General features: G+C 39.5%; 2 protein-coding genes across 7 annotated transcripts in view; one reads left to right on the top strand and one right to left on the bottom strand.

The window, feature by feature from the left end:
• Window positions 1-17,656, top strand: part of rgs19 (regulator of G protein signaling 19) — a 43,807-nt gene extending 26,151 nt beyond the window's left edge. For 4 of the 5 annotated variants that reach the window (XM_051949691.1, XM_051949694.1, XM_051949693.1 and 1 more), the window contains 4 exons: window positions 5,206-5,378; window positions 7,566-7,664; window positions 8,777-9,011; window positions 13,487-17,656. In XM_051949691.1, coding sequence (XP_051805651.1) covers window positions 5,206-5,378; window positions 7,566-7,664; window positions 8,777-9,011; window positions 13,487-13,675 — 696 coding nt within the window. In that variant the 3' untranslated portion in view covers window positions 13,676-17,656. The remainder of the gene's footprint in view (window positions 1-5,205; window positions 5,379-7,565; window positions 7,665-8,776; window positions 9,012-13,486) is intronic. The other variant, XM_051949692.1, reaches the window with a different exon arrangement.
• Window positions 12,520-24,699, bottom strand: part of tcea2 (transcription elongation factor A (SII), 2) — a 35,930-nt gene continuing 23,750 nt past the window's right edge. Inside the window, exons 10-12 of one of the 2 annotated variants that reach the window (XR_007942647.1) lie at window positions 17,123-17,240; window positions 13,169-15,243; window positions 12,520-13,079 (exon numbers count right to left, since the gene is read on the bottom strand). Coding sequence is in view for 1 of the 2 variants with exons in the window: in XM_051949689.1 (XP_051805649.1) it covers window positions 15,233-15,243; window positions 17,123-17,240 (129 nt within the window). In the remaining variant the exon portion in view is untranslated. Of the gene's footprint in view, window positions 15,244-17,122; window positions 17,241-24,699 lie in introns of both variants that reach the window. The other variant, XM_051949689.1, reaches the window with a different exon arrangement.

Genomic DNA, 24,699 nt, shown 5'->3' with positions numbered 1-24,699 from the left:
TTTTAGCCATTATGTTAAATATGCCTCAATGTATGGAAACTGAAAGTCTGTGGAGTTTCTAGTGCTTGCCCCAAAGGAGGCAGTAGCTACATGAAAGACTGATTGTCTTTAATAATGGGCAAATCCTCCTTTTATTCAAGACATTAATTTGACTAACTGACTTTCTTATTGAAGCGTGTGTGTGTGTGTGTGTGTGTGTGTGTGTGTGTGTGTGTGTGTGTGTGTGTGTGTGTGTGTGTGTGTGTGTGTGTGTGTGTGTGTGCGCGGTGGGGCGTAGTGAGAACACAGTGTGTAATAAATAAATAAATAATATTTACAGGGGAGATTAGGTCGAAATGACAAGGAAGTGAGCTGCCTTATATGTGTGTCTGTGTCATTTCTAAGTCTTTCTAATGTCATCTAGCTTCATCAGATTAACACTCCGACCCAAATCCCATTAAACACAGACACACACACCTGCTGAAAATCCCACAGAAAAAAAGAGGAACTAAGACATCACCTCACATTAGCCTCTTTTTTTCGTTCTTCGTTGCTTTCTTTTATTTTTCAACTTTTTCTATGTCTTTCTGTCACTCATTCAGTTGTTTGCTCCTTTATCTTTTTTTCTTGGTGACCATTGTTTTTCTTTTTGAACAAAACTGATAATGACCCTCCCACATTTCTAGAAGACATAAATTCATGTTGATAGTTTTCGTACGGACTTGGCTTTTCACACACATGCACACACTCACACACACACGCAAAGGCAGAAATGTGATAGCTCTGTGTTGTAAAAGATGGGGCAGGTGATTAAAGAGAGGAAGGGAGTGTTCTTCAGTCTTTGCTCTGATAGTTCAGGTAAACTGTGACGTGTGTGTGTGTGTGTGTGTGTGTGAGTGTGTTTCTGAAGCAGAGTGGCCATCTTTGCATTGTGTGTGCATTTCATCAGTGTTTTCACTGTACGACTGTCAGCAGCTCACAGTCTTGTTCAAACACTCATTAACACAAAAAATATCACTTCACTTCAAATTAAAGCTGCTTTTCTTTCCTTTATGCAGCGTTTTATCAGCTGGTGAAAGTCTTTACCCACGAGTTACCCACAAACCAGAGTCTTCATTAATCATTCTACCACCTTCACCCGCTCTGTGAAATGTTGGCATCAAACTCGCAGGGGTCAGCATCCGTCGTCTGTCTGTCTGCCATCAGATATTCAGGCAGCATCAACAGCTGGAGGTTCATGTTAGCTGAGCTGGAGGTTCACCTTTTTTTTTTTTTTCTAATACAGAAAGTTGAATTTAACCAGTGCATCCAATCTAATAATGATAGTATCGACATGGAATTATCTGCAGCAAATGTGCGTGGGTGTGTTTGTGTGCACCGACTTACTTTTCTGTGTACATCTGTATGCACCTTTATTTATATGTATGCATGTCTTTTTGTGTGCTTTTTCATTATGTTATGTGTGTGTATTTGTTGTCCCTTGGTGCATATGTGTGAGTACACTGTGTGCTCATACGTGTGTTCCTGTGTGTGACAGTATACATATATATTCGCACCATTCTCCGTAGGTGTGTTTCTTGCTCCTTCAGGCCCATGTGTTCCAAAATTATTATTCAATCTTAAGCGCTGTGACATTTATATGTTTTATGTTCTATTTTTAAGCCTTAAATCTCGTAACCCCAAAATTCATTGGTGGGTTTGAAAGGCTTATTTTCTTTCATAGAATTACCCAAATAATTCCATTTATCAGAGCCAGAAACTTTAAAAACAGAGGCATTTGTCACATTTTTAACTTGAAGACATTCCTTGAACTAATCATGTGTGATGTGGCATATGATTGGAGATCTAAGCTCAAAGCCGTCATATTTCATCAAAATCATTTTATTACTCCACCGAGGAACATGGCGGAGTTAGGTGACGATGGGCTTGTGTTTGTCCGTCCGTCTGTCTGTCTGTCTGTCTGTTAGCAACATGACACAAAAACAGACTGACGGATTTGGATGAAATTTTCAGGTACCGTCAGAAATGACTCAAGGACCAACTGGACAAAGACAAATTTTAGCAGTGATGCAGCTTATAATCTGGATCCATGCAATAGTTAAAGGTTTTAGTGTCATTGCGAGATAGCAGCATGACGTCTCTGTAACTATGACTACATGTGAACAGTACATCAGCTGCCTGCTGACAATCATATGATTGTGATATTACTACAAATCAACCGCTGTGATTGTATCAGAAATGATACAAGGAACAGTTAATTAAATTGTGGGGGTGTTACTGAGTCTCATCAATTCCCGCCACCAGTTAAATGTTTAGGTCACGTGATTCGGTATCCGTACATGGCGTACACATGGATAACACGCCTGTGCTCAGTGCAAGGCCTTTTTTTTTTTTAAGTTTTCAACTGTCGGAAATGATACGACTGAGCAGCCTTGGTGGAGTACTGCGCTTTTTGAGTGCTTTTCTTGTTCTACATAATTTGCCAACAATGAAGCATTTGCAGTAAAAACAACGGAACATTCCACACTCCTCATCATATCCGTGACTCAGCTGCTTCAGCCATGTGTGCAGCCATGTGACCAAAATTGAAAAGCTTTTTTAGATGAACTACAGGCTATGTAGACACAGAGAGTAAAGATGATCTAAATGTTGAGGCAAACTAAAAATGCTGATTCCATGTTGCTTCAATTTTTGTAAAATGAATAATCCTAGAAATTATTTTTTTTTTTTTATAATTTATGGCACTACAACTGTGCCATGCCACACAGACAACATTTTTGACACCTCTCTACTTCTAGAGAACACTATTTCCTGTTGTTCTGTTTCAATGAGGGTGCAGGATTTTATAGTGTCGAGTAAAAATTTGACATGAGCTAAGGAACAATTCAGAGGGTTAAATTGAACGTATACATAAAGCGTTGTGTCTTTAGATAGAAGCAAATGTTGTTGAATCAGCCGTAGTGATCCAGAGGTTCTTAGCCTATGTGTGTATGTGTGTGTGCTATTATCTTTGTGTGTGTTTGTGTGTGTGATCACAGCTCAATCACATGATGCATCACGTTGCCTGGTCTGTCTCCATACCCGCTCTCTTTCACTTCCCCTATTCTACATGTTGGCTCTCTCTTTTTCTGTGTCTGTCTTCTTCGAATCCCTCGCTCACTTTATAAATCTGCTGTTCCTCTTTTATGCTGTAATCTGTTTCTTGGTTTCTTGTCATCTGTTATCATCGCTCAGTCATTTTCTCTGTACCTTCCATGTTTTTTACTCTCTGTCAGGCTCTCTTAACCCTTATATTCCTCGTGTCATGTCACAGCTATTAAAGCTGCCCCTCAGTTTCTTTTTTTTTTCCATCTCCACATTCCATCTTGTACATTGTTGGAGTTGAATTAAAAACACTAACCAGTCTAGTATATATGTGTGTGTATATATATATATATATATATATATATATATATATACTTACTATATATATATTTACTGTGAACTCTACCGTCTATTAAGAAAAACTGCTTGTAGCATTTTCAAACACTGACACACATGATTGCCATATTAACTGTGTTACCTCTGTGTGATCACTGTAAACAAAGGCGATCACGTGATGACAATTTTTAGCCTCCGTCACACGCCAGTGGTGTGGTAAGAGCTCGAGCTTCTCCGTATTTATACACATTTCTCTACTGTTTGTTGGAACATTTTCTTTCCTGTACATTTTCACTTTCACTATGCTGTTCAGCTCCTTAGAAAAACATGGAACCCCTCACATCGCCTGGATGCAGCTGTCACGTCTTAACACTACTCAAGTACCAGCAAAATGTAAAGAGAAATGAATATGGTGTTAGCTACATGAGCTCCTGGAAACCTGCAAATCTATCGGGAAGAGTCCATATTTGCTGACATCTGGGATTGTCATGTGTGGTTCACAAAAGTGAACTATCTCAAAATAATTTGAGGACTGATTGAGTCATGCAACGTTTGGTTTGGAGCCTCTCACCCAGGAGGTTTCAGCCCACAGTCAACTTTCAAATATGTGTAGTAGTTAGCTGTTTTGCCAAAGAGATAACAGTAGCATGCTATTTGTGCTCTATTCCTTTAGTAAGCAGTAGTATATTATTCTGCATTATGTAACACTGTGCCAATCAGCCTCTTACAGGATTTGATTTTCTGTGGAAAGAGATGATTTTTTAAAGAGATGTTATCTTTAAAAATATCGCCAATGTTTATTAGTACCAGAAACTGTACAAACAAATGAATTATTTGCAAGATTTTGTGAAAAAAAAAACAAGCAAAAAATAAATTCTGTGCTCCTCGACACATTCTTGAAGCCGTAAGTGATTCAGTTGTGATTAACAGTCATGTGACAAAAATTCAGGAACTCCTCAGCTGAACTACAGGCAGTGTTTACACAGAGCAGATAGGTAGTATGGTATACTAGTATTACTATTAGTGTAAGTATGAAAACAAACAAACAAACAAGAAAAAGTAGTTAATTATCTATGATATGTAGAACCACCATTTCATCTGTGAACACTTGAAGAACGTTGTGTGTCAATTCCAAGTTTTGTTTATTTGTTTTTTTTAAGTAAATATAGAACCCATTTTTTTATTGTGATTTATAGCATTATTACTTTTCTATACAGCACAAAAGACATGAATTAGTTCTTTCCTCTTGCCATAGTTGTGATGTTTCCATAGAGTTGCAGGACTTTATTTTGCCAGGATGGTACTTTATTTAAGCTTGGAGTGTAGAACTTTTGTCTCCCCCTACTGTAAGTGAAAGTAATTGCTCAGACATTGTCCGTTTTTGGATGGTTATTGTTCCTCTGAAGTTTCTTCTTTGTTTTTTTATCTGGAGCATCACTAACTTTTCTTGGACACCTTGTAGGTTTTCCACCACAGGCTCTACTGTCCCCCTAAGTGCTGTAGTTCCATTGGAGCTGTATCCATGTTCAGCTCTGGCAGATTAATCAACTCCTATATATTGCAAAATGAAGCCAAATTCATCTGGAGCTGATAGAGTTAACATAGGACTGTGTGAACTCATTTGAATGTAACAGATGTACATCTACACGTAAAAGTCTCACAGTCTATCTTCAGTGTAGGATTTTGAATGCAGGACTTGAATTTGTTGTATAATTGGTTGCACTGTGATACTTTTGTGTAAGTGAAGCTCGTCTTCCACATTGTAAGCAACAGTGGCGTTCTCACTACCTCTCTCTCTGTGTACAGTACACAGGTCCGATCCCGGCCGAGCGAGGGGGCGAGCTGGCCATGGGGGGAGGTCGCAGCGAGACCTCGGCACTGAGTGGGACGAGAGGGGGACGGGGTATGACCACTACCCAGAATTCCCAACGGCCCAACGCCTGCTGCTTCTGCTGGTGCTGCTGTTGCAGCTGCTCATGGTAAGAGACAAAAAGAGGCACAGCGCGACATTCATGCACACAAACACACACCGACAAACACATGAGCTTTCTTATTGTAAGCACTGGGAGAGTGCTGAAGTACTGTGGTCCTGTGAACACAGCTGTTAAGGACATAAAACAAAGCTGCCTCATCCTTGTTCAAATATACTTGGTTGCGGCCACAATGTGACAGGAACTTAACAAATGTGCATTATGGTTTTAAATGTGTTTCCATTAGGACTGGGATTTGGACGCGTTAATTTTGATAAATTAATTACAGAAAAAAACAAGCATTAAAAAGAAAACACATTAAAACAAATAACCCATTTAATCGCACCTTTCTCAGTTCTCTCATTTCTGGCACAACGGTAACACTGATGCACACTCCAGCCCAGTAGGTGGCGATAATGAACCTACAATCTGTTTTGCAGCCGTGAAGAAGATACACAGGACTCACTGAGTGATGTCAGCACACCGGAAAGTTTGGTTAACAGTGATTGAAGATGAGACCGCACTGAGCTTGTTGGGTGGAAAGTTTTCTTTTAAAAATCTTCCTGATGGCGGCTTGAATAAAAGTGTGGTTGTGTGCAAATTGTGCAACAAAGAGTTTTCTTATCAGCACAGCACTACAAGCCGACGGTATCACCTCAATGTAAAACATGTTGCTGTTAGCACCCAAGCTATCATTATCTATGACAGACCTGGTACAGGCAAACGGTGTAGCCAGCCCATAGTAGACCACTCAATTGCCCTTTGAGTTTGCAGTGATCTGTGAATGTAGTAGACAGATGAAAAATGCACAGATAAATGTAAATGAAATCTAAACATTTTTGTTGTTCAAGTTCGCGTATACACTACCATACAAAAATTTGGACACATTCAATGCTTTTTGTTTATTTGTATTCTTTTCTACATCGTAGATTAATACGGAAGATTAACACTTTTTTGTTTACAACATAATTCCGTATGTATTCTTTCATAGTTTTTATGTCTTCAGTATTAATCTACAATGTATAAAATAATCACATAAAAACCATTGAATAAGAAGATATGTCCAAACTGTTGACTGGTCGTGTGTCTGTTCATTGATTCAGTCGTCAGCAAAAAATTTATTTGACTGGAAAAACTTTGCTTATTGTGTCAAATATTGCTGTTTGACAAAAACATGATTAATTGTGATTAACTAAAAAGCCTACAATTAATAAGATACATTTTTTGGAATCACGTCCCACCACTGGTTTCCATACTTGTCTCTCATGAGAGACAAGTATGAACTTGTTCAGCCAAACAGCACCTAAAGTTTTATCATGACGTTTCCCTGTTGCACCTAGGTATGCGGAATATTTAGTTTTTGACAGAATCGACTTAGAGAAAACTGTTTATTTATGGCATTTTTTTTTAAAAAGTGACATGTAAAAATAAGTGATTTTTGTGACACATCAATGTTTTAAAAGATACCATGCCTTTCACCTGTTGTGGGTTTTGCGGTTGAGTGGGGTTAACATTTAGTGAGAGGCTCTCATGTGTATGTACATCATTTGTTTTTTTATCCAAGTCTGCCTGTGTACACACACACACACACACACACACACACACACACACACACACACACACACACACACACACACACACACACACACACACACACACACACACACACACGTCTGGTTCTGCTATTCCCGTGGGGACTTACCATTGACTCCCATTCATACCTAACCCCTAACCCTTACCCTAACCCTAACCTTAAACCAGACCAAAACAATGCCTAACCCTAAAGAAACGTTTTTGCACTTTTTTCAGTAACAACAACATGGCCAAGAAAACACTGTTTCCCCCCATGGGGACCTCATTTTTGGTTCCCACCGTGTCACGAGTCCCCACCGAGTCAGGTCAAAGTCCACACCGAGATAGCAGAAACACGCACACGGTGCTCTCACACACTGAAGGTGCACACACCTGTAGCTGTTGCTTTACCTTGATGTTAACATAACTGTGGTTAATTCAGTCATTAAATGTGGTCGTTGACATCATTATGGATGATATGTTTATAGCTGTGAGTGTAATGACTCTCTGTCAGAGCTGTGGTTGTGTGTGTTGTGCAAGTGTGTGTGTGTGTGTGTGTGTGTGTGTGAGTGTATGAGTGAGTGAGTGTGTGCTTGCTGTCTGAAAGCCGTTTTATCATGTCAGTCTCACCGTCAGGAATGAAGAGGAGAAACGGAAGCGGAGGCGGAGAAAGAGAATATCACAGGACACCAAGATGGAAACCATACCAAACTGTGAAGCTTGGTGAGTCTGCAGCACTAACACACGCTAATTTGGTTTGCTTTCGTCCCTCAGCCAAGCGGGTTGTGTTTCCAGACATATTTGTCTGTGTAGCAGTCGGGTAATTCCAGAACTTGTTATATCTGCTGAGGTTTTGTGTTTAACACTCTGAACTCCAAGCAGTCTCTGTGTGTTTTATTTGCTCCTGTCACATTTTTCCTCACTGTGGGCTCATATTCATTGCCAAAGAAGCCCCACACCTCTATGGAAGCAACACAACAATAGTTAGAAAAAGAGATACATACTTAATGTCTTGTTTGCAGCCTGACAAAGCAAAGACCACCAGTTGCACCATTAGCATGACTAAAACTCAACTATGGTCTTCTGTCGCTTGCATGTATTTTGATGGAAAACAAGATCTGGAGTTGAATGAAAACATTGATCACATATTTAACTTATACACTGTCAGTGGTGGCCTGTGCCTTCTTGAGTAGTATTGCTATGTGTTTCAGTGTTCACAAATCCAAGGTTATTAATGTACAGATAAACAGATGTATGTTCCAACGTTTATATACAGTAGAAAGTGTTGCCCAAAGTACTCTCAATCAGTTTATTGTTTCATCTGCCTTTACTATGCCCCTTTACTGTTCAAAGGTTTGGGGTCATCCAGGCAATTTCATGTTTTCCCTGACAACTCTCACTTTTATTCATGTGCTAACATAACTGCACAAGGGTTTTCTAATCATCAATTAGCCTTTCCACACCATTAGCTAACACAATGTAGCATTAGAACACAGGAGTGATGGTTGCTGGAAATGCTCCTCTGTACCCCTATGTAGATATTCCATTAAAAATCAGCAGTTTACCACTAGAATAGCTGTTTACCACATGAACAATGTCTAGACTGTATTTCTGATTAATTTACTGTTTTCTTCATTGAAAAAGTGCTGCTTATTTTTCAAAAGCAAGGATATTTTAACTGAGCCCAAACTTTTAAAGAGTAGTGTACATGTCTATTTTCAATCAACGATTTCCAGTTTAAAAAAAAAAGGAAAAAGAAAAAAAGCATACTACAATAGTTTAAAAAATAAAAATAGAAATAAAATCTGTATGATTTCCCACTCTTTCTTCATCAGCACCAAACCCTCAGTGGACGAAATCCGGCTGTGGTCCCAGTCTTTTGACAAGCTGATGAGGAACCCAGCGGGTCGAAATGTTTTCCGGGAGTTCCTGCGGACGGAGTACAGTGAGGAGAACATGTTGTTCTGGCTTGCCTGCGAAGACCTCAAACAGGAAATCAACAAGGGCGCCATTGAGGAAAAAGCACGTACCATTTATGAGGACTATATCTCGATACTGTCGCCAAAAGAGGTAGGAGTTGCTTTGATATCTACCGACAGTAGACGCATCATCAGCAATATTGTTCACTAAAATGTATGAGTTTCACCAAAATGCATCAAACGCAAACCGTCATTTAAGCGCACAAAAATGCAAAGTTTGCTTGCATCGAGGAAACCAAAGCGTGCTCCCTCCTTGACTCATAAACAATCAATTTATCAGATTAAAATGAAGCCCCTTTGCCCTTCGCTGCACTATGTGTGGATTCCATGCAGGTTTACCGAGGCATGCTAGTCTGTGGACACCTGATCTCTGTTTGCCGACCTCCCCTGACGGATTGCACAAGCTTTGCAGTCTAAAAACCTCCACCTTTACTTACATAAAACGCTCCCATTGGCCTGCTCTGAGGCCTGACAGACTTGGGAGGCCGGCTTGGGGTCTCTATCCAGTGACATCCAGTCCAGATCAGCCGCTCTAAACTTAACCTCAGCGTGGTCGAGTGGCTTTGCCCTTGTCGCTGTTCTTGAACCTCTGGTTTCCACTGGTTTACTTTGTTTAACACATATCATAGTGAGATGATTCCTTTGTCATTACTTACGTGTGGAATTTTTTGTTGTATTTTTCATTGCTGTGTCCAGTTTAAAATGAATCCCTGAGCACCATGTAAATAGGATAAAGTGTTAGAATGTATGAAAAACAGCCCATTTACAAACTCTTGACCTTTATCAATATCAACTAAAATGAGACATCCAACTCCAGCTCTAAGCACCTCTTCTGTCAAGTTTATCTGCTGCCTCTAAAGCTCACCTTTGTTGCACTTGATTTGTCAGCTTTATTGCACGTGCTCAGTGTTCACACGGACAACCACATTAAGGGTCCCACTGGTTGAGTCGGTTTTTATTGGTGGTTGTAAAGTTATAGACATAGTGTGGTACGCGCAGAGTGAATAGGTTAAAGTTTGTTTTTTCTGGTGAGGAGTGGAGGAAGCATTGTCTACTTGGCTGCTACTATTTTTAGCTGAATGACTGTGTGTGTGTGTGTGTGTGTGTGTGTGTGTGTGTGTGTGTGTGTGTGTGTGTGTGTGTGTGTGTGTGTGTGTGTGTGTGTGTGTGTGTGTGTGTTCTAGCTTTTGCTACATTGTGGGGACCAAATGTCCCCACAACGGTAGGAAAACCGAAAACTATGTCACTTGTGGGACCTCATTTCGGGCCCCACAAGTTTAACCCCTTAGTCCCTGAGCCCTGTTTGTGAGGCACCTACTCTTATTCCCTACAGCCCCTGCCGGCGGGGGCTGTAGGGAATAAGGGGTTAAACAGTGTTTTCTTGGCCATGTTGTTGTTACTGAAAAAAGCAAAAATGCAAAAACGTTTCTTTAGGGTTAGGCATTGGTTTGGTTAGGGTTAGGGTTAGGGGTTAGATATGAATGGGAGTCAATGGTAAGTCCCCACAATGATAGAAAAACATAATATGTGTGTGTGTGTGTGTGTGTGTGTGTGTAACAGTGGTTGCTTTATTTGGCGTGAGCGCTGAGGGCTTGGCTTGTCAGGCTCCATCACTGGTGTGTACATGTGTGTGCTGACATGTTTGGACACCAGTGTGTTTATACGTACAGTTGTCTGCGTGCATGTGTGTGTAGTGTGTTTTTACAGGAAGCTATAAATTGCTGCTCTCATCACCTTCTGGCAATAGAGGCTTTTTATAGACACACACACACACACACACATACACCCACATGCACTAAAATACAGGGATATCCAGACGTGTAAGTTTGGCAGAGAAGAGGCATGCCTGGCTGTCTGTCTGCATGTCTGACCTTGGTACGATGCCTATCTCTCTCTTCTTGTGTGTGTGTGTGTGTGTCTTTGCTAAATAAGAACAGAGGGAAAACACAAGAGAAAGCTCGTCGTTCTATAAATATCCGCTGGTGCCGAGGCTGCGGGGCCACTCTGAGTGTGTCTGTTCTAGTGTTCCAGCGTTGGTCAACTTATGCATTCACACTGGGGCTGATAAACTTGTCACAGTAACTTTTCTCCATTCAGTTTATATCAATTTTTAATTTGTAATAAAAACTAAAGGGAAACATAAGAGTCAGTTATATTTTATAGTCATTCAAGATTCTTTTTTGTATGTAAAAAAATACACACTGCTATTCAAAAGTTTGGGGTGACTTATAAGTGTCCTTATTTTGAAAAGAAAAGGAAGTTGTATTTGGTATCGGTATTTTTTTATATATTTACTATTTTAATTGTTTTTGTGGTAAAATAAGCATTTTCTAGATTAAAATTGTTTAAAACAATATAAAAAAATAGTAATTCAAACATATTAAAAGCATATTAAACCGAAATAAAATGCGTATAGCGATGGGAGCTGATTGTCTCAGCGACCGTAGCATCAGTTTCCTCCGTCTCCTGTGGATAGGATGCGTTCAGCATCTTGCCTTGTCCATTCTCACTGTGCAACACATTCATCTTTTCATCAGTACTGCACAGCTAATTCATCATCATCTTCATCATTTAAGTTTACGTTGGTGTAAGAGTATAGAAAGTGTTTAAGAGCATAGGAAGTGTTTGTAAGAGTGTGGGAAAGGTTTATAAGAGTGTGGGGAGGGTTTGTAAAGCATGAAAATATATATAAATAATAGAATAAATATGGTCGCTACTTCACGGATTTTCACCTATCACATGGGGGTCTGGAATGTAAAACCCCGCTGTGTCTCCATAGGGGTACAGAGGAACATTTCCAGCAACCATCACTCCTGTGCTCTAATGCTACATTGTGTTAGCTAATGGTGTGGAAAGGCTAATTGATGATCAGAAAACCCTTGTGCAGTTCTGTTAGCTCATGAATAGAAGTATGAGTTGTCAGGGAAAACATGAAATTGCCCTGGTGACCCCAAACTTTTAGACGGTAGTGTATAGTTTCTTACCCTGCTAAACTGTAAATGTGATCTCCTTATCATGCATGAATAAATACATTTACACACGTAAATTAAATCAATAACAATACAGCTTCATAAATAATGGAAGTAAGTGAAGCCAGGAGCTGGATAGAGGGTGACCAGGACAACCACACCAAGATCAAAGTTGGCTGACCAGGACTGGCTGTCAGCGCATGTGGACAACACACCAGTCTGCACACACACCCTGATGTTGTCTGACAGACTTTGGGGATGCTCCTGGGAGTGCTTCTCTTAAGTGGAGGTGCTGGGAGAAACAGGGTTGGTGGAAACCAGGCAGCAAATAGGCAGCCTTGGACTAGCTCATCTCGGGATAGCTGCATGAACAGCAGTGGGAAAGTGACCAAGAGTGGCATGTTTCATTACCAAGGGATATGGTCGGCTGTTTATGAGCAAGGGAGGTGGCACTCTTGAGGTTTCGTCATGCAACTGAGCTTTAATTGTATTTAAATGCACCCATCAAACATTTTATTTCACAATTTCTAATTGGTGAAGTGTCTTTCGATGGTACCTGCTGCTAGTGTTTTACCACTCAGGCCTGATTGATCATTCAATACAAGTTGATTAATGACAATACCAGAGGAGTACTAAACAACTTCAGACTTTAATCAGCCTGTGGGTACAACACTACAGATTTCTAGATAATCTGTCATGAACGTTACACATCTATGTTGGTGCTTTCTGGGGTTGCTGTAAACACTTGTCCCTCATTAGATTTGAATGTCAATCAAGTGGTGACTACATTGTGAGGATGTACTGCTGCTGTACAGTGAATAGAACTGTATATTGTGGAAAAGCTCAGGTTTAAACAAGCAAATGTTTGCAGCTACGTCAGTTCTATCCACTTGAGCCAGCGCGGTTAGAGAATTTACTTGGGTTGGGGCAACATTAGGAATAGTATCTATTACACGTTAAGTGCAATTGTGGTGAAATTTGACATGCTTTTTTGACCAAATGCAGGTGGTAAAGGGAAAGTCAAACTAGAACAGAGAGCAAACATCACATTCTGTGTCAGTCAGTAGCCAGATTGATTCAACCTTCATGAATCATTGGTAGCCAGGCCTGGGTCAGAGTGGACAGATCTCAGTCTCAAAGAGCAATGAAGGGGCATCAGGTGAATTCGTCCCCCAGCATCAGACTGTGACCTGATGATACAGAGGGAGAACATTTGATGTTAACAAGCTAAATGTGGAGCTAAATGCTGCTGTTCAGCTGCAGACCTACCTCTACTTACCAGTGATGAGCCATGAAGGTTGGATCCTCTCGGACTGCTGATGGACACCAAATGGGATGTTTGCTCTCTACTGCAGTTTGCAGTCAATATAAAAATTAAAAAACCACTTTTACACACATGTAACCTGATGTTGATCAGTCAGTGTCTTCCAGAACAGGTACAGCTCTCACCTGTTGAATGCACATAACAGTGAAGTTCTTCATACACGCTGAACAGGACCAGTCTCTGAACATTTAGATCCCATCTTGTATTCATTGAGCTTGACAAATTGAAAACGCCGCATTCAGTCCCGCAATGTGTCGTCTTCTTTCCCTCCAGGTGAGTCTGGACGCACGGGTCCGAGAGGTGATCAACAGGAAGATGCAGGACCCGACGCCTCACACGTTTGAAGACGCCCAGCTGCAGATCTACACGCTGATGCACAGGGACTCCTACCCTCGATTCCTCTCCTCCAACATCTACAAGTCGCTCGTTCACGGCGGCTCTCGTACCTCCTCAGAATCCTAGTCTCACACCACCTCCACTCCCTCCTTGTGCGATCCTGCACTTACAGGACTGATGCCAGAGCATTTCATCTCTTCTCTCGCACACTCCTCCTGGTCCAAAAGTTTCCAGACATTATCACTTCTTTTTTGCCTCCTCTGTTCACTCCTACTTTTCCTTGAATCCCAAATCTCTGATTACTGCCAAGACTTTCTCCAGTTGAGTTCCTTCACCTGCATTCCTTGTCTTTACTCATTTCTGTTTTTAGCCTCTTCTGATCCATTATTTGTTCTTGAATCGTTCTGTACAACAGCATCTTAAAAGGTAACTTTGACCTTTGTGTGCCATTAAATATTTAAAAAGACAGCACAATTTTAGTTTGACAGGAAGATGGTGGACGCACGATCATAGGAAATACATTTTATATTTATAAAATATTATTTAAGAGCTCTGAAAATTTGAAAGTGAAAAACATCCACGGGCCAATAGTTCATTTTTAATACAGACTGTGTAAGACAGTACAAATATTTCAATCAAAAAAGTGATATTATTACCTGGGCAAATATGGATCATTATCATAGACACCTAACTGAAATAAAAACAAATAAATTAAATGAATGCTTATTTTCCAGGGCCTTCACTTGCATCTTGCAGTTTTGGTTAGCTGATTGAGTTTGCTTAGCCTGAATGTTGGCACCAAACTCCATCTGAGAAAGAGATGCTTCAAAGGTTCAGCTAAAGCTAACAAGAAACCCTGGTGTGAAGTTTGAGGCTGAATAAGAATGCAGTTTTAATATATAACTGTTAAGAAAATACAATTATACAGTGTCTGCCAATAGTACTTAACATCAAAAGCTCTTTTACATTAGTTTATTTATTAATTCAGGCCTCACCGATGGACAAACTGACTTTAAACCTGCTGGTTCCAAGTTCAAGAATGAACATTTTTGATCAGGGTCCTTTAAATTTTGGCTCTGAATAAATTGTGCCATACAGTTGTGCTGAACCCATTTTTTTTCTCTCTCCTTAACCTCTGTCCATCCACGTCCATCCCTGTGTTTTCTTCTTTTTATCCAACAGTTTTTTGTATTTTTTTTCCTCCCTCAACTCTCTCGTGTTTTCCGCCTTTCCCCAATTTTCACATCTGTAACCACACCTAAACGGAGAAAGAAGCGATCTGGGATTCTGAAGTATTTCTGAGAAATCCTCTACAGTTACATGGAGATGTACATGACTGCTTTGGGAGACTTTAATGCATTTCAGGGGGAGAAATATTCGTCTGTGCCATGAATTCTTAGCAGTTACTTACCAATGTTGCCCCTCCCCACATGACCGTCCAGTCACCTCTAAGAGCCAGTTGAAGGTGGACTTCTCAAACTTCACCTCATCGCCTTCGTATTCATCCTACGGTTGCCTCTACTTCAGGAATGATGGAAAGGTAAAAGATGGATGATGTCTTGTTGCTTTTCTTTCTCTTTTTTCTTTCTTTTTCAACTGGAAACACAGGGTGCTCCCTCCATCTCCCGCTACAGAAACTTTGTTTCCTTTGTTGTTTTTGTCCCCTCTCGTTTGCTGGATCAATCATTTCACTCCTGTTTTAAACAAACGGACAAAAGGAAGGTTGTCGCTTCCTTCCGACTACTGATTTACAAACAGACAAGACGTCTATTTTTTAACAGAAAACTCTATATGGAACATTTTAATTATGCTCATTTTTTTCTTTGGTTTTGTTTTATTGTTTATCCCACTCTCCCCCATCCTGGATTTTTTTTTTTTGCCAGAAGAGGAGGATTCCTCTGAGACTGTACTGATCCCCACCCGACACCACAGACACTGCAATAAAACACTGGAGTTTAGAAAAACATCACATACCCACACACACTCATACACTTACAACATTTGTGTTACTGTATCTAAGGGGACTTAGAATGTGTGTCGCTAAATTTCCTGCCTGTCCAACCATTAGTCATCAATCAAAATAACACAAAACTGTTTAGAAGTACAGGAAAGACATTCACTCAGGTTCATAGACAAATAGTTTGGAGTTTTAGTGGATCTGCGCTATAAAATGTTTCGATTCTTTAGTGAGGTAGTAATTCAGTTTCAGACCTCTAAAGTTGAACAAAAGTAAGGATATTTACTGTAATAGAATATGTTCCTATTTTATAACCAGAAAGAACATTTGGTTTAATTTAAAATCAAGCAGTTGCATATTTAAAACTTAAGGAAACACACTCTTCAGACTGAAATGTCATGTTATCTAGCATTACATAAAGAAACAGTGTTAGTTACCTTTCTATCCTTTTAAATGCTAATTTAAATTGTTAAATTTAGGATCTGTTGTTTTTTTTGGTGGAGTGTCAGAAGCGTTTCAGAGCTGAAATTTCAATCAATATTGGAAAATCGATGCGTTTTATTTTCATTTTAATTGTCTTTGGGATTTAAATTGATGTTCAGACAAAATCTGAGGAAGTCACTCTGGACTTATAAATGTTCTAACTCGCATTTTAATCAAATTACAACCTACATTTGAGGGTAAACAAATGTAGGGATGGCCCGATCTGATCTCAAAGATGGGGCTCAGGGCTGATGGAGGCATTTTTAAAAAAATAATCAGTACCGTCATGAATATTTTGAATAATTTTCCTAATCAACAATCTGTTAATTGGTAACACAGACTGAGCACAGTGGAAATTTGTTCCGCTCCCGTTTTAGTTTTAGTCAACGCACACCTGATTTGGGCCACAAAGGCAGCTGTGATACATTAGCCACAGAGATACAGGAGCGTTGTGCTAGTCTACCCTAGCTTGTTTTAAATGCTTCAGTTTTAGTCAGAGGACATGAAGCGTCATAAATGTCTTTGTCATGCTATTTGTGGAAGAAGAAACAAATCCAAAATTGACCTTTAAACTCCGCTCTGTAAATGTCATTTCCAGCTTGAAGACACTGTCTATACCATCATCGAGTTAATGCAATACATTTTAGAAAGGGGTGGAAAAATACCAGGGAAACTTTTTTCCTGGAATATCTGACCAAGCACTAAATGACGTAGAAGTGTAAAAGAAAAAAAAAAGCAACCACGATGTAGTATTCAAGACCTCTAAGTCTCTAATTTCATGCTACTCTGACACATTTCTTGCCTACATAGCACCACCGTTGCCTGTTACACAATTATTGCTGAAGTTTTAGCAACTACTTTTCCAGGGCATCAATCCCCGTGAGGGTTAACAATACCAGACCAAATGAATACAGCATTACAATTTACTCATTCTATTACATGATTTCTGGGGTTGTCAGTTTGCAAAAATGGGAACGGCAATTTTTACAGTCAGTAATGACCAAAGAGGATAAAATGTGCTCCATCTTCTCTAAAAATTCACCAAAGATTGAAACTTAAAAGACAAAATTGCCCCATTACGTATAGTAACACAAATATTTACATACACACACACACACACCAGGGTGGCCTACCTGGGCACTGCTGCTGCTGACCTCTGCCTCTGTGACCTCTCACCATTGACCTTACCACTGTCTGTCGCCCACATGGACTCCTGCTCCTGATTTGGCTGCAGGAGGCTGCAGGGCTGATCTGTGGTTGGTCAGTTCAGGAAGGGGGGTGGGAGGGAATCCCAGGTGCAAAAAAAAAAAAAATTAAAAATAAATAGATATATAAATAGATATATTATTGAAAAACAACTATATATATATATATATATATATATATATATATAAAGAGAGAGAAAAAGAAGACACCTACTATGTGAGATGGGATGCTTACACCCAGTGGTTCATGGGAAATGTAGTTTGAGGAAAACAAATGTTTGTAGTTGCCAGCAAAGGCAGCGACAACAGATTTTGAAAGAAAAAAAAAAGATGCCTATGTCTTTACCAGACTGGTGACTCAGAATGCATTTATCTTAGTATTGTTAATGTTATTTATTTTATATTTTGTTAAAACTGTGATTTTAATTGTACATATATAAACAGAAACCCTTGAACATCCAATGAGAAGCAGCTTCGTTTGTACGGTGTCGTGTGAAAGTGATTTTATTTTTCCTTTCGTTTCTCTTTTTTCTTCTTTGACAGAGCTCCTGTCGCATTTTCACTCACCATCACTGCAATATAAAGTCCTGCAGTTCTATGCCAACGGATCAAATGTGGCTGAGTCAGTAGTAGCTTCACAGATGTGCTGAGGAGCAAAGAATATTTAGCTTTTTACATAATCTGAGTAGAGAAAACTGTTTATTTTACACTTGTTTCAATAAGACATATCAAATAATGTGATTTGGATGAAATATTTAGATTTTAAGCTTACATTTGGATAATTGTTTTCTAATAGTGGCACACTTCCATGATAGATAACAATCACTGGCAAAGACCCAATCGGAAATACTTCTCAATTCTCATTCAAAGGAGCAGGTAGCAGGCAGGGATGGAGCAGAGAAATGTTCTGCATACTTTTATGTGCTGAAAGGTTTGAGGTTCAACCAGACTGCAACCGACTCCTGCTGCTCTACACATACTGTAACCACTATGTAAATATTAGGACATAAACAGCGGCGGTGTAGGGCTCAACAAACATGAGTTAGCCAACCATCTCACACACACCAGTAGAATCTGCACATGAATCCCACAGGAATATCCCAAACAGAAACATTCTGGCCGACAAACCAGCAATAATCAGTAACAAATGAAACTAACTGCTATCGTGATGTAAGAAAAACACAGTGACAACAAGCAAGGAAGCAAATGTTACTTTACTACTTTACTAATACTTTCTGTGCAGTATGACAGAATCATTATCAAGAAAACAAAAGTTATATTTCTTAGAATAATGACCATTATATATAGAGAGATAGATAGCTAAATAGAATTTGTAACTTGTTTTCATACTTTGTCTTCCTTATGCTCTCTGTAAACAGCCCTGAAGTTTAATGGCCTCTGGCTTCACAGTTGTGCTGAAGACTGCAGAATTTGTTTTTGTTTTGACAGAATCTGTTTAGAGCAAACACATTACATGTACATTAACAGCATTTTTGGCACAATGTCACAATTTAAAGTTTACATTTGGTTAGTTTTCCCAGGAAAAGGCGAGGACTGGTGCTGAGCCTAAACCTAGTCTATGTTGGATTCATAGACGGTGTGTAAAGCAGGATTAGGGTCCAATCCTTAAAATCAAAATAATATTCTCTTCTTACAGGTGAAACTAGTTTGAATATACAAGGTTGGAACTGAAAGTGATCATGAACTGAGCAGAGCTGTTGCAGGTGACTCTGTGTTGATACTCCCAACAGTCTGTTCCTCAAGGAAACCAACACACACACACACACACACACACACACACACACACACACACACACACACACACACACACACACACACACACACACACACACACACACACACACACACACACACACACACACACACACACACACACACACTATGTTTATTTGTAGCTTGTGCGCTTGGTCTGGTCTTTTTCCACATTTCACTGTAACTTGAACTGCTTGTGTTTAGTATTATTACAGTGTATTATATGCACACACACATTCTTCTCATCACTCTATACTCTCACACAAACACACACTTCACTCATAGTTCTTTATCTTCTCATCTGTTTTTAAACCGCCTGCATCCTGTAGTTTTCTGTTTATCATTTTCACCCAGTTGTGTCTTTCAGAACACAGGTAGCTTGTTTATTTTTCCTCCTTTCTGCTTTAACAATTGCACAGGGTCAGTTGATTTGTGTTAACCCTCTGATCCCAGGAACCCACCAGCGGGTATGAACGGCATTTAAATGTCGTCATTTATCATATTTTAAATTTTCTGATGGCCCTTGAACTACTCATGTGGTATGGGCATGGGTTTGGGAAACTTCATCAAATCTAAGCTTAAAATTGTGATAAGTTATCAAAATATTTTTATTCTGCATGTCTCATTTTAAAATTCAACTAAATAAACCATTCCCTTTCACCAAATTCTGTAAAGAAAAACAGAAAAAAAATATGCATTCCCCGGCAAAAATGAAAAGTGATTCGTGATTCAGCTGCAACCAACATTAACTTGACCAAAAAATGTACAAAAAAAAAAAAATCAATGACTTTTCAAGTGAACTGCAGGCAGTGTTATTCAGAGCAGATATTCGACAAGTATGGAAACAAATTAAAAATGGAGGTAGTAAAATAATCCGTTCGCACAACACCTGTTTTCCAGTTTAACTGGTGATAGTGTATGTTTTCTTTTTCCCTACATTTTCTCAAGTTTAAAAAGATCCACTTTATCACAATGCAAGCTCAGAGGTCTTTTTCACACACACACACACATATATACATATATATATATATATATATATATATATATATATACACACAGTGCCTTGTGAAAGTATTCGGCCCCCTTGAACTTTTCAACCTTTCGCCACATTTCAGGCTTCAAACATAAAGATATAAAATTTTAATTTTTTGTCAAGAATCAACAACAATTGGGACACAATCGTGAAGTGGAACGAAATTTATTGGATATTTTATACTTTTTTAACAAAAAACTGAAAAGTGGGGCGTGCAATATTATTCGGCCCCCTTTACTTTCAGTGCAGCAAACTCACTCCAGAAGTTCAGTGAGGATCTCGGAATGATCCAATGTTGTCCTAAATGACTGATGATGATAAATAGAATCCACCTGTGTGTAATCAAGTCTCCGTATAAATGCACCTGCTCTGTGATAGTCTCAGGGTTCTGTTTAAAGTGCAGAGAGCATCATGAAGACCAAGGAACACACCAGGCAGGTCTGAGATACTGTTGTGGAGAAGTTTAAAGCCGGATTTGGATACAAAAAGATTTCCCAAGCTTTAAACATCTCAAGGAGCACTGTGCAAGCAATCATATTGAAATGGAAGGAGTATCAGACCACTGCAAATCTACCAAGACCCGGCCGTCCCTCTAAACTTTCACCTGGAACAAGGAGAAGACTGATCAGAGATGCAGCCAAGAGGCCCATGATCACTCTGGATGAACTGCAGAGATCTACAGCTGAGGTGGGAGAGTCTGTCCATAGGACAACAATCAGTCGTACACTGCACAAATCTGGCCTTTATGGAAGAGTGGCAAGAAGAAAGCCATTTCTCAAAGGTAGTGTCTACAGATACGGACCCGTATCCGTAGCCCACAGGCTACGGTACGGCACTTTCCATTTGCCAGACAGATACGGACCCGTACGCGAGTCAAGGAGCTGCTAACCACTCCAAACTGTTGAAAGGTAAGCAAAGGTTAAGGTTAGGGTTAGTGTTAGGGTCAGGTTTAGGGTCCGTACCTGTAGTACCGATGCTACGGGTCCGTACCGCTAGTGTCTACCGGGAGTCACGTGACCAGATCTCGCGTATCTGATTGGCAAATGGCAAGTGCCGTATCCGTAATCCACAGGCTACGGGTCCGTACCTCTAGCAACAACCTTTCTCAAAGATATCCATAAAAAGTCTCGTTTAAAGTTTGCCACAAGCCACCTGGGAGACACACCAAACATGCGGAAGAAGGTGCTCTGGTCAGATGAAACCAAAATCCAACTTTTTGGCCACAATGCAAAACCATACGTTTGGCGTAAAAGCAACACAGCTCATCACCCTGAACACACCATCCCCACTGTCAAACATGGTGGTGGCAGCCTCATGGTTTGGGCCTGCTTTTCTTCAGCAGGGACAGGGAAGATGGTTAAAATTGATGGGAAGATGAATGGAGCCAAATACAGGAGCATTCTGGAAGAAAACCTGCTGGAGTCTGCAAAAGACCTGAGACTGGGACGGAGATTTATCTTCCAACAGGACAATGATCCAAAACATAAAGCCAGATCTACAATGGAATGGTTCACAAATAAACGTATCCAGGTGTTAGAATGGCCAAGTCAAAGTCCAGACCTGAATCCAATCGAGAATCTGTGGGTAGAGCTGAAGACTGCTGTTCACAAACGCTCTCCATCCAACCTCACTGAGCTCGAGCTGTTTTGCAAGGAAGAATGGGCAAGAATTTCAGTCTCTCGATGTGCAAAACTGATAGAGACATACCCCAAGCGACTTACAGCTGTAATTGCAGCAAAAGGTGGCGCTACAAAGTATTAATGCAAGGGGGCCGAATGATATTGCACGCCCCACTTTTCAGGTTTTTATTTGTTAAAAAAGTATAAAATATCCAATAAATTTCGTTCCACTTCACGATTGTGTCCCAATTGTTGTTGATTCTTGACAAAAAATTAAAATTTTCTATCTTTATGTTTGAGGCCTGAAATGTGGCGAAAGGTTGAAAAGTTCAAGGTGGCCGAATACTTTCACAAGGCACTGTATTTTGTGTTGAATGTCAGATTTTGCCCATTTTTCATTTTTTTCTAGAGCGAACTCCTCCTAAGGGGAAACTCTAAATCACCTCAAATTCGGCCAGTACATACAGGAGGCCTTAATGATCCAAAGTTATTAAAATCTTTTTCCAAAGTCAAAGGCCGTGTCCGTGGTGGCCTCTGGAATTTTGATCCTTCGCCATGAAATTCAAATGCTGTGTAAATGCCCTGAACATGCTCCAATCTGCCTGAAACTTTACATGTATGATCACAGTTGCCCTGATCACATCCATATGATGAAATACACCCCCTGTCAAAAGTTGGACAGGTTCTACTTTATTTGAATGAGAAAGTGTCCTAAAACTTTTGACAGGGTGTGTGTGTGTGTGTGTGTGTGTGTATGTATATATATATATATATATATATATATATATACACACACACACACATATACACACACTCTCTTTCAAAAGTTTGGGGTCACTTAGAAATGTCCTTAGCCTATTTTTGAAAGAAGGGCAGTTTTTGTTTTGTTTTTTCCAATGAAGACAATTCAATGAAGACTGGGGTTTGGTGCTGATGAAGAAAGTGCGGAAAATGACATATTTTAGGGGGGTTTGTGTGTTGTTTTAGTGTGCTTTATTATTTTTATTTTTTAGCTGGAAATAGCTGAGTAAAAACAAGACATATACACTTTCATTCAAAAGTTTGGAGTCACTTAGAATTATCCTTATTTAAAAAAAAAAAGAAGCAGTTTCTCGATGAAGATAATATTAATCAGAAATACAGTTTAGACATTGTTAATGTGATACATGCCTATTCTAGCTGGAATCTGCTCATGTTTAATGGATTATCTACATGGAGCACAGAGGAACATTTCCAGCAACCATCACTCCTGTGTTCTAATGCTACATTGTGTTATCTAATGGTGCTGAAAGGCTAATTGATGATTACAAAGCTCTTGTGCAATTATGTTAGCACATGAATAAAAGTGTGAGTTTTCATGGAAAAGATGGAATTGCCATAATTTGAAATAATGGACCCCTAAAAAGCAGACCAAAATGGTTGGCATTATTTAAAATTATTATAAACAACAATTTGCTGGCTCTGTGCTAAATGAGGTCTGACTGCGCTACAGTACCTTGGCGAGTATGATGTTATAATTACTGAAAGGAATGATGGATAGCCCAACAGAAATAAGACCCAAATTGTGTTTAACTACATTTTTTCTTCGACTCATTGTCACAATGACCACTAAGTTTCCTGCATAATCAGCTGAGCTGTCCTTCAGAGTTTAACCCAATATACCCCATGAGTCAAAACCTTGGACACACCTTCTCATTCAGAGCTGTTTATTTATTTGGATTATTTTCTACATTGTAGATTACCATTGAATATTAACACTTCTTTAGCTTACAACATAATTTCATATGTATTCCTCTATAGTTTTGACGTCTTCAATATTGATCCACAGTGTATAAAATAATTCAATAAAAAGTTTTGAATGAGAAGGTGTGTCCAAACTTTTGACTGGTAGTGTATAGAACAACAGTCAGTCTGTAATCTGCTTGCTGAAGTTCCCGTTACTGGCTTGTCTCTACGTTTTTCACATGCAGCCACTCTGCATTCTGTCTGCACCGCATGACTTCAGTCTGTTTTTCATCCAAGGAGAAGACACCTAACAGAACGTGGTATCTAACAGCCTTCCAAGTGTCCCTTCACCTCCTCTCTCTCTCTCTCCCATGCTCATGTATGGCAAGAGCTCAGCAGTGTTTCCACAACAAACACTGCAGGAGCTTTCTCTGCTCTGCTTTCTCACCACTTTTCATCACCTCTGTCAACATGTTAGGCAACCACCAGCGCTATTTAGAAGACACCGATGATGACTCCGCTTTTTACTGAAGTGAAATGTGATTTCATTTCATTGTTTTGTTTTTTTTTGCTTGCAAATGTGGTTCAGTGAACTGAATACAGGTGACTGTAAGCATTTGGCAACTTCTATAAATAAGACGCTGTTTGAGCTGAAACTTCATTTGTTTATTTGCTGTGACAGTATTTAATTAAAGGTGGGCAGAAATGACTATTATTTTCTAGTTCTTTGGTGTGGGTGAAAAACTGAATAGAAATATAGAAATCACCTGAAAATACTCGTTTTCCTGATCTACAGCTGGTTAATTCTCTAAAACCTATGTTGTTTTATAACTTTCCAACAGAACTAATCATGTGTGACATGCAGTGTCACTGGATTCATTATCCAAATCAAAATTATTGTGGGTCTAATTTGAAAAATTACCAAAAGTTTCTGGAAAAGACCATTACTGACTCAGCTGTGACCAACAGTCATGTGACAAAAATTCAGGAAGTATTTGGCTAAACAGGGTCAACCTTGCAGGCTGTGTTTACACTGAGCAGACAGGAGACAAGTATGAACACAAAATCCACATAAAAAGTAAAATATCTCTAGTATGTAGGGTCGCCTTTTCCCCAGTATCAAAAGCAATAGTGGAAATGTGTTGTACATGTTGATTTCAAGTTCTTAAATTTTTATAAGATAAATCATCAAAGAATCAACTTTGATCCTAACGTTGTCATACAGCACCAAGAACACATTGTTCGTTGTCTGTAGAGATGCAGGACTTGATGTTTCAGTGAAAAATGATCCCACAGTGACGGAAAAATGAAAACAAGAAAAGCACTCAGAGCGTAGTACTCCACCAAGGCTGCTC

Source organism: Acanthochromis polyacanthus, chromosome 6 (assembly GCF_021347895.1).
Source record: "Acanthochromis polyacanthus isolate Apoly-LR-REF ecotype Palm Island chromosome 6, KAUST_Apoly_ChrSc, whole genome shotgun sequence".
Taxonomy (NCBI): domain Eukaryota; kingdom Metazoa; phylum Chordata; class Actinopteri; family Pomacentridae; genus Acanthochromis; species Acanthochromis polyacanthus.
This window is presented reverse-complemented; position numbering and strand designations above follow the sequence as displayed.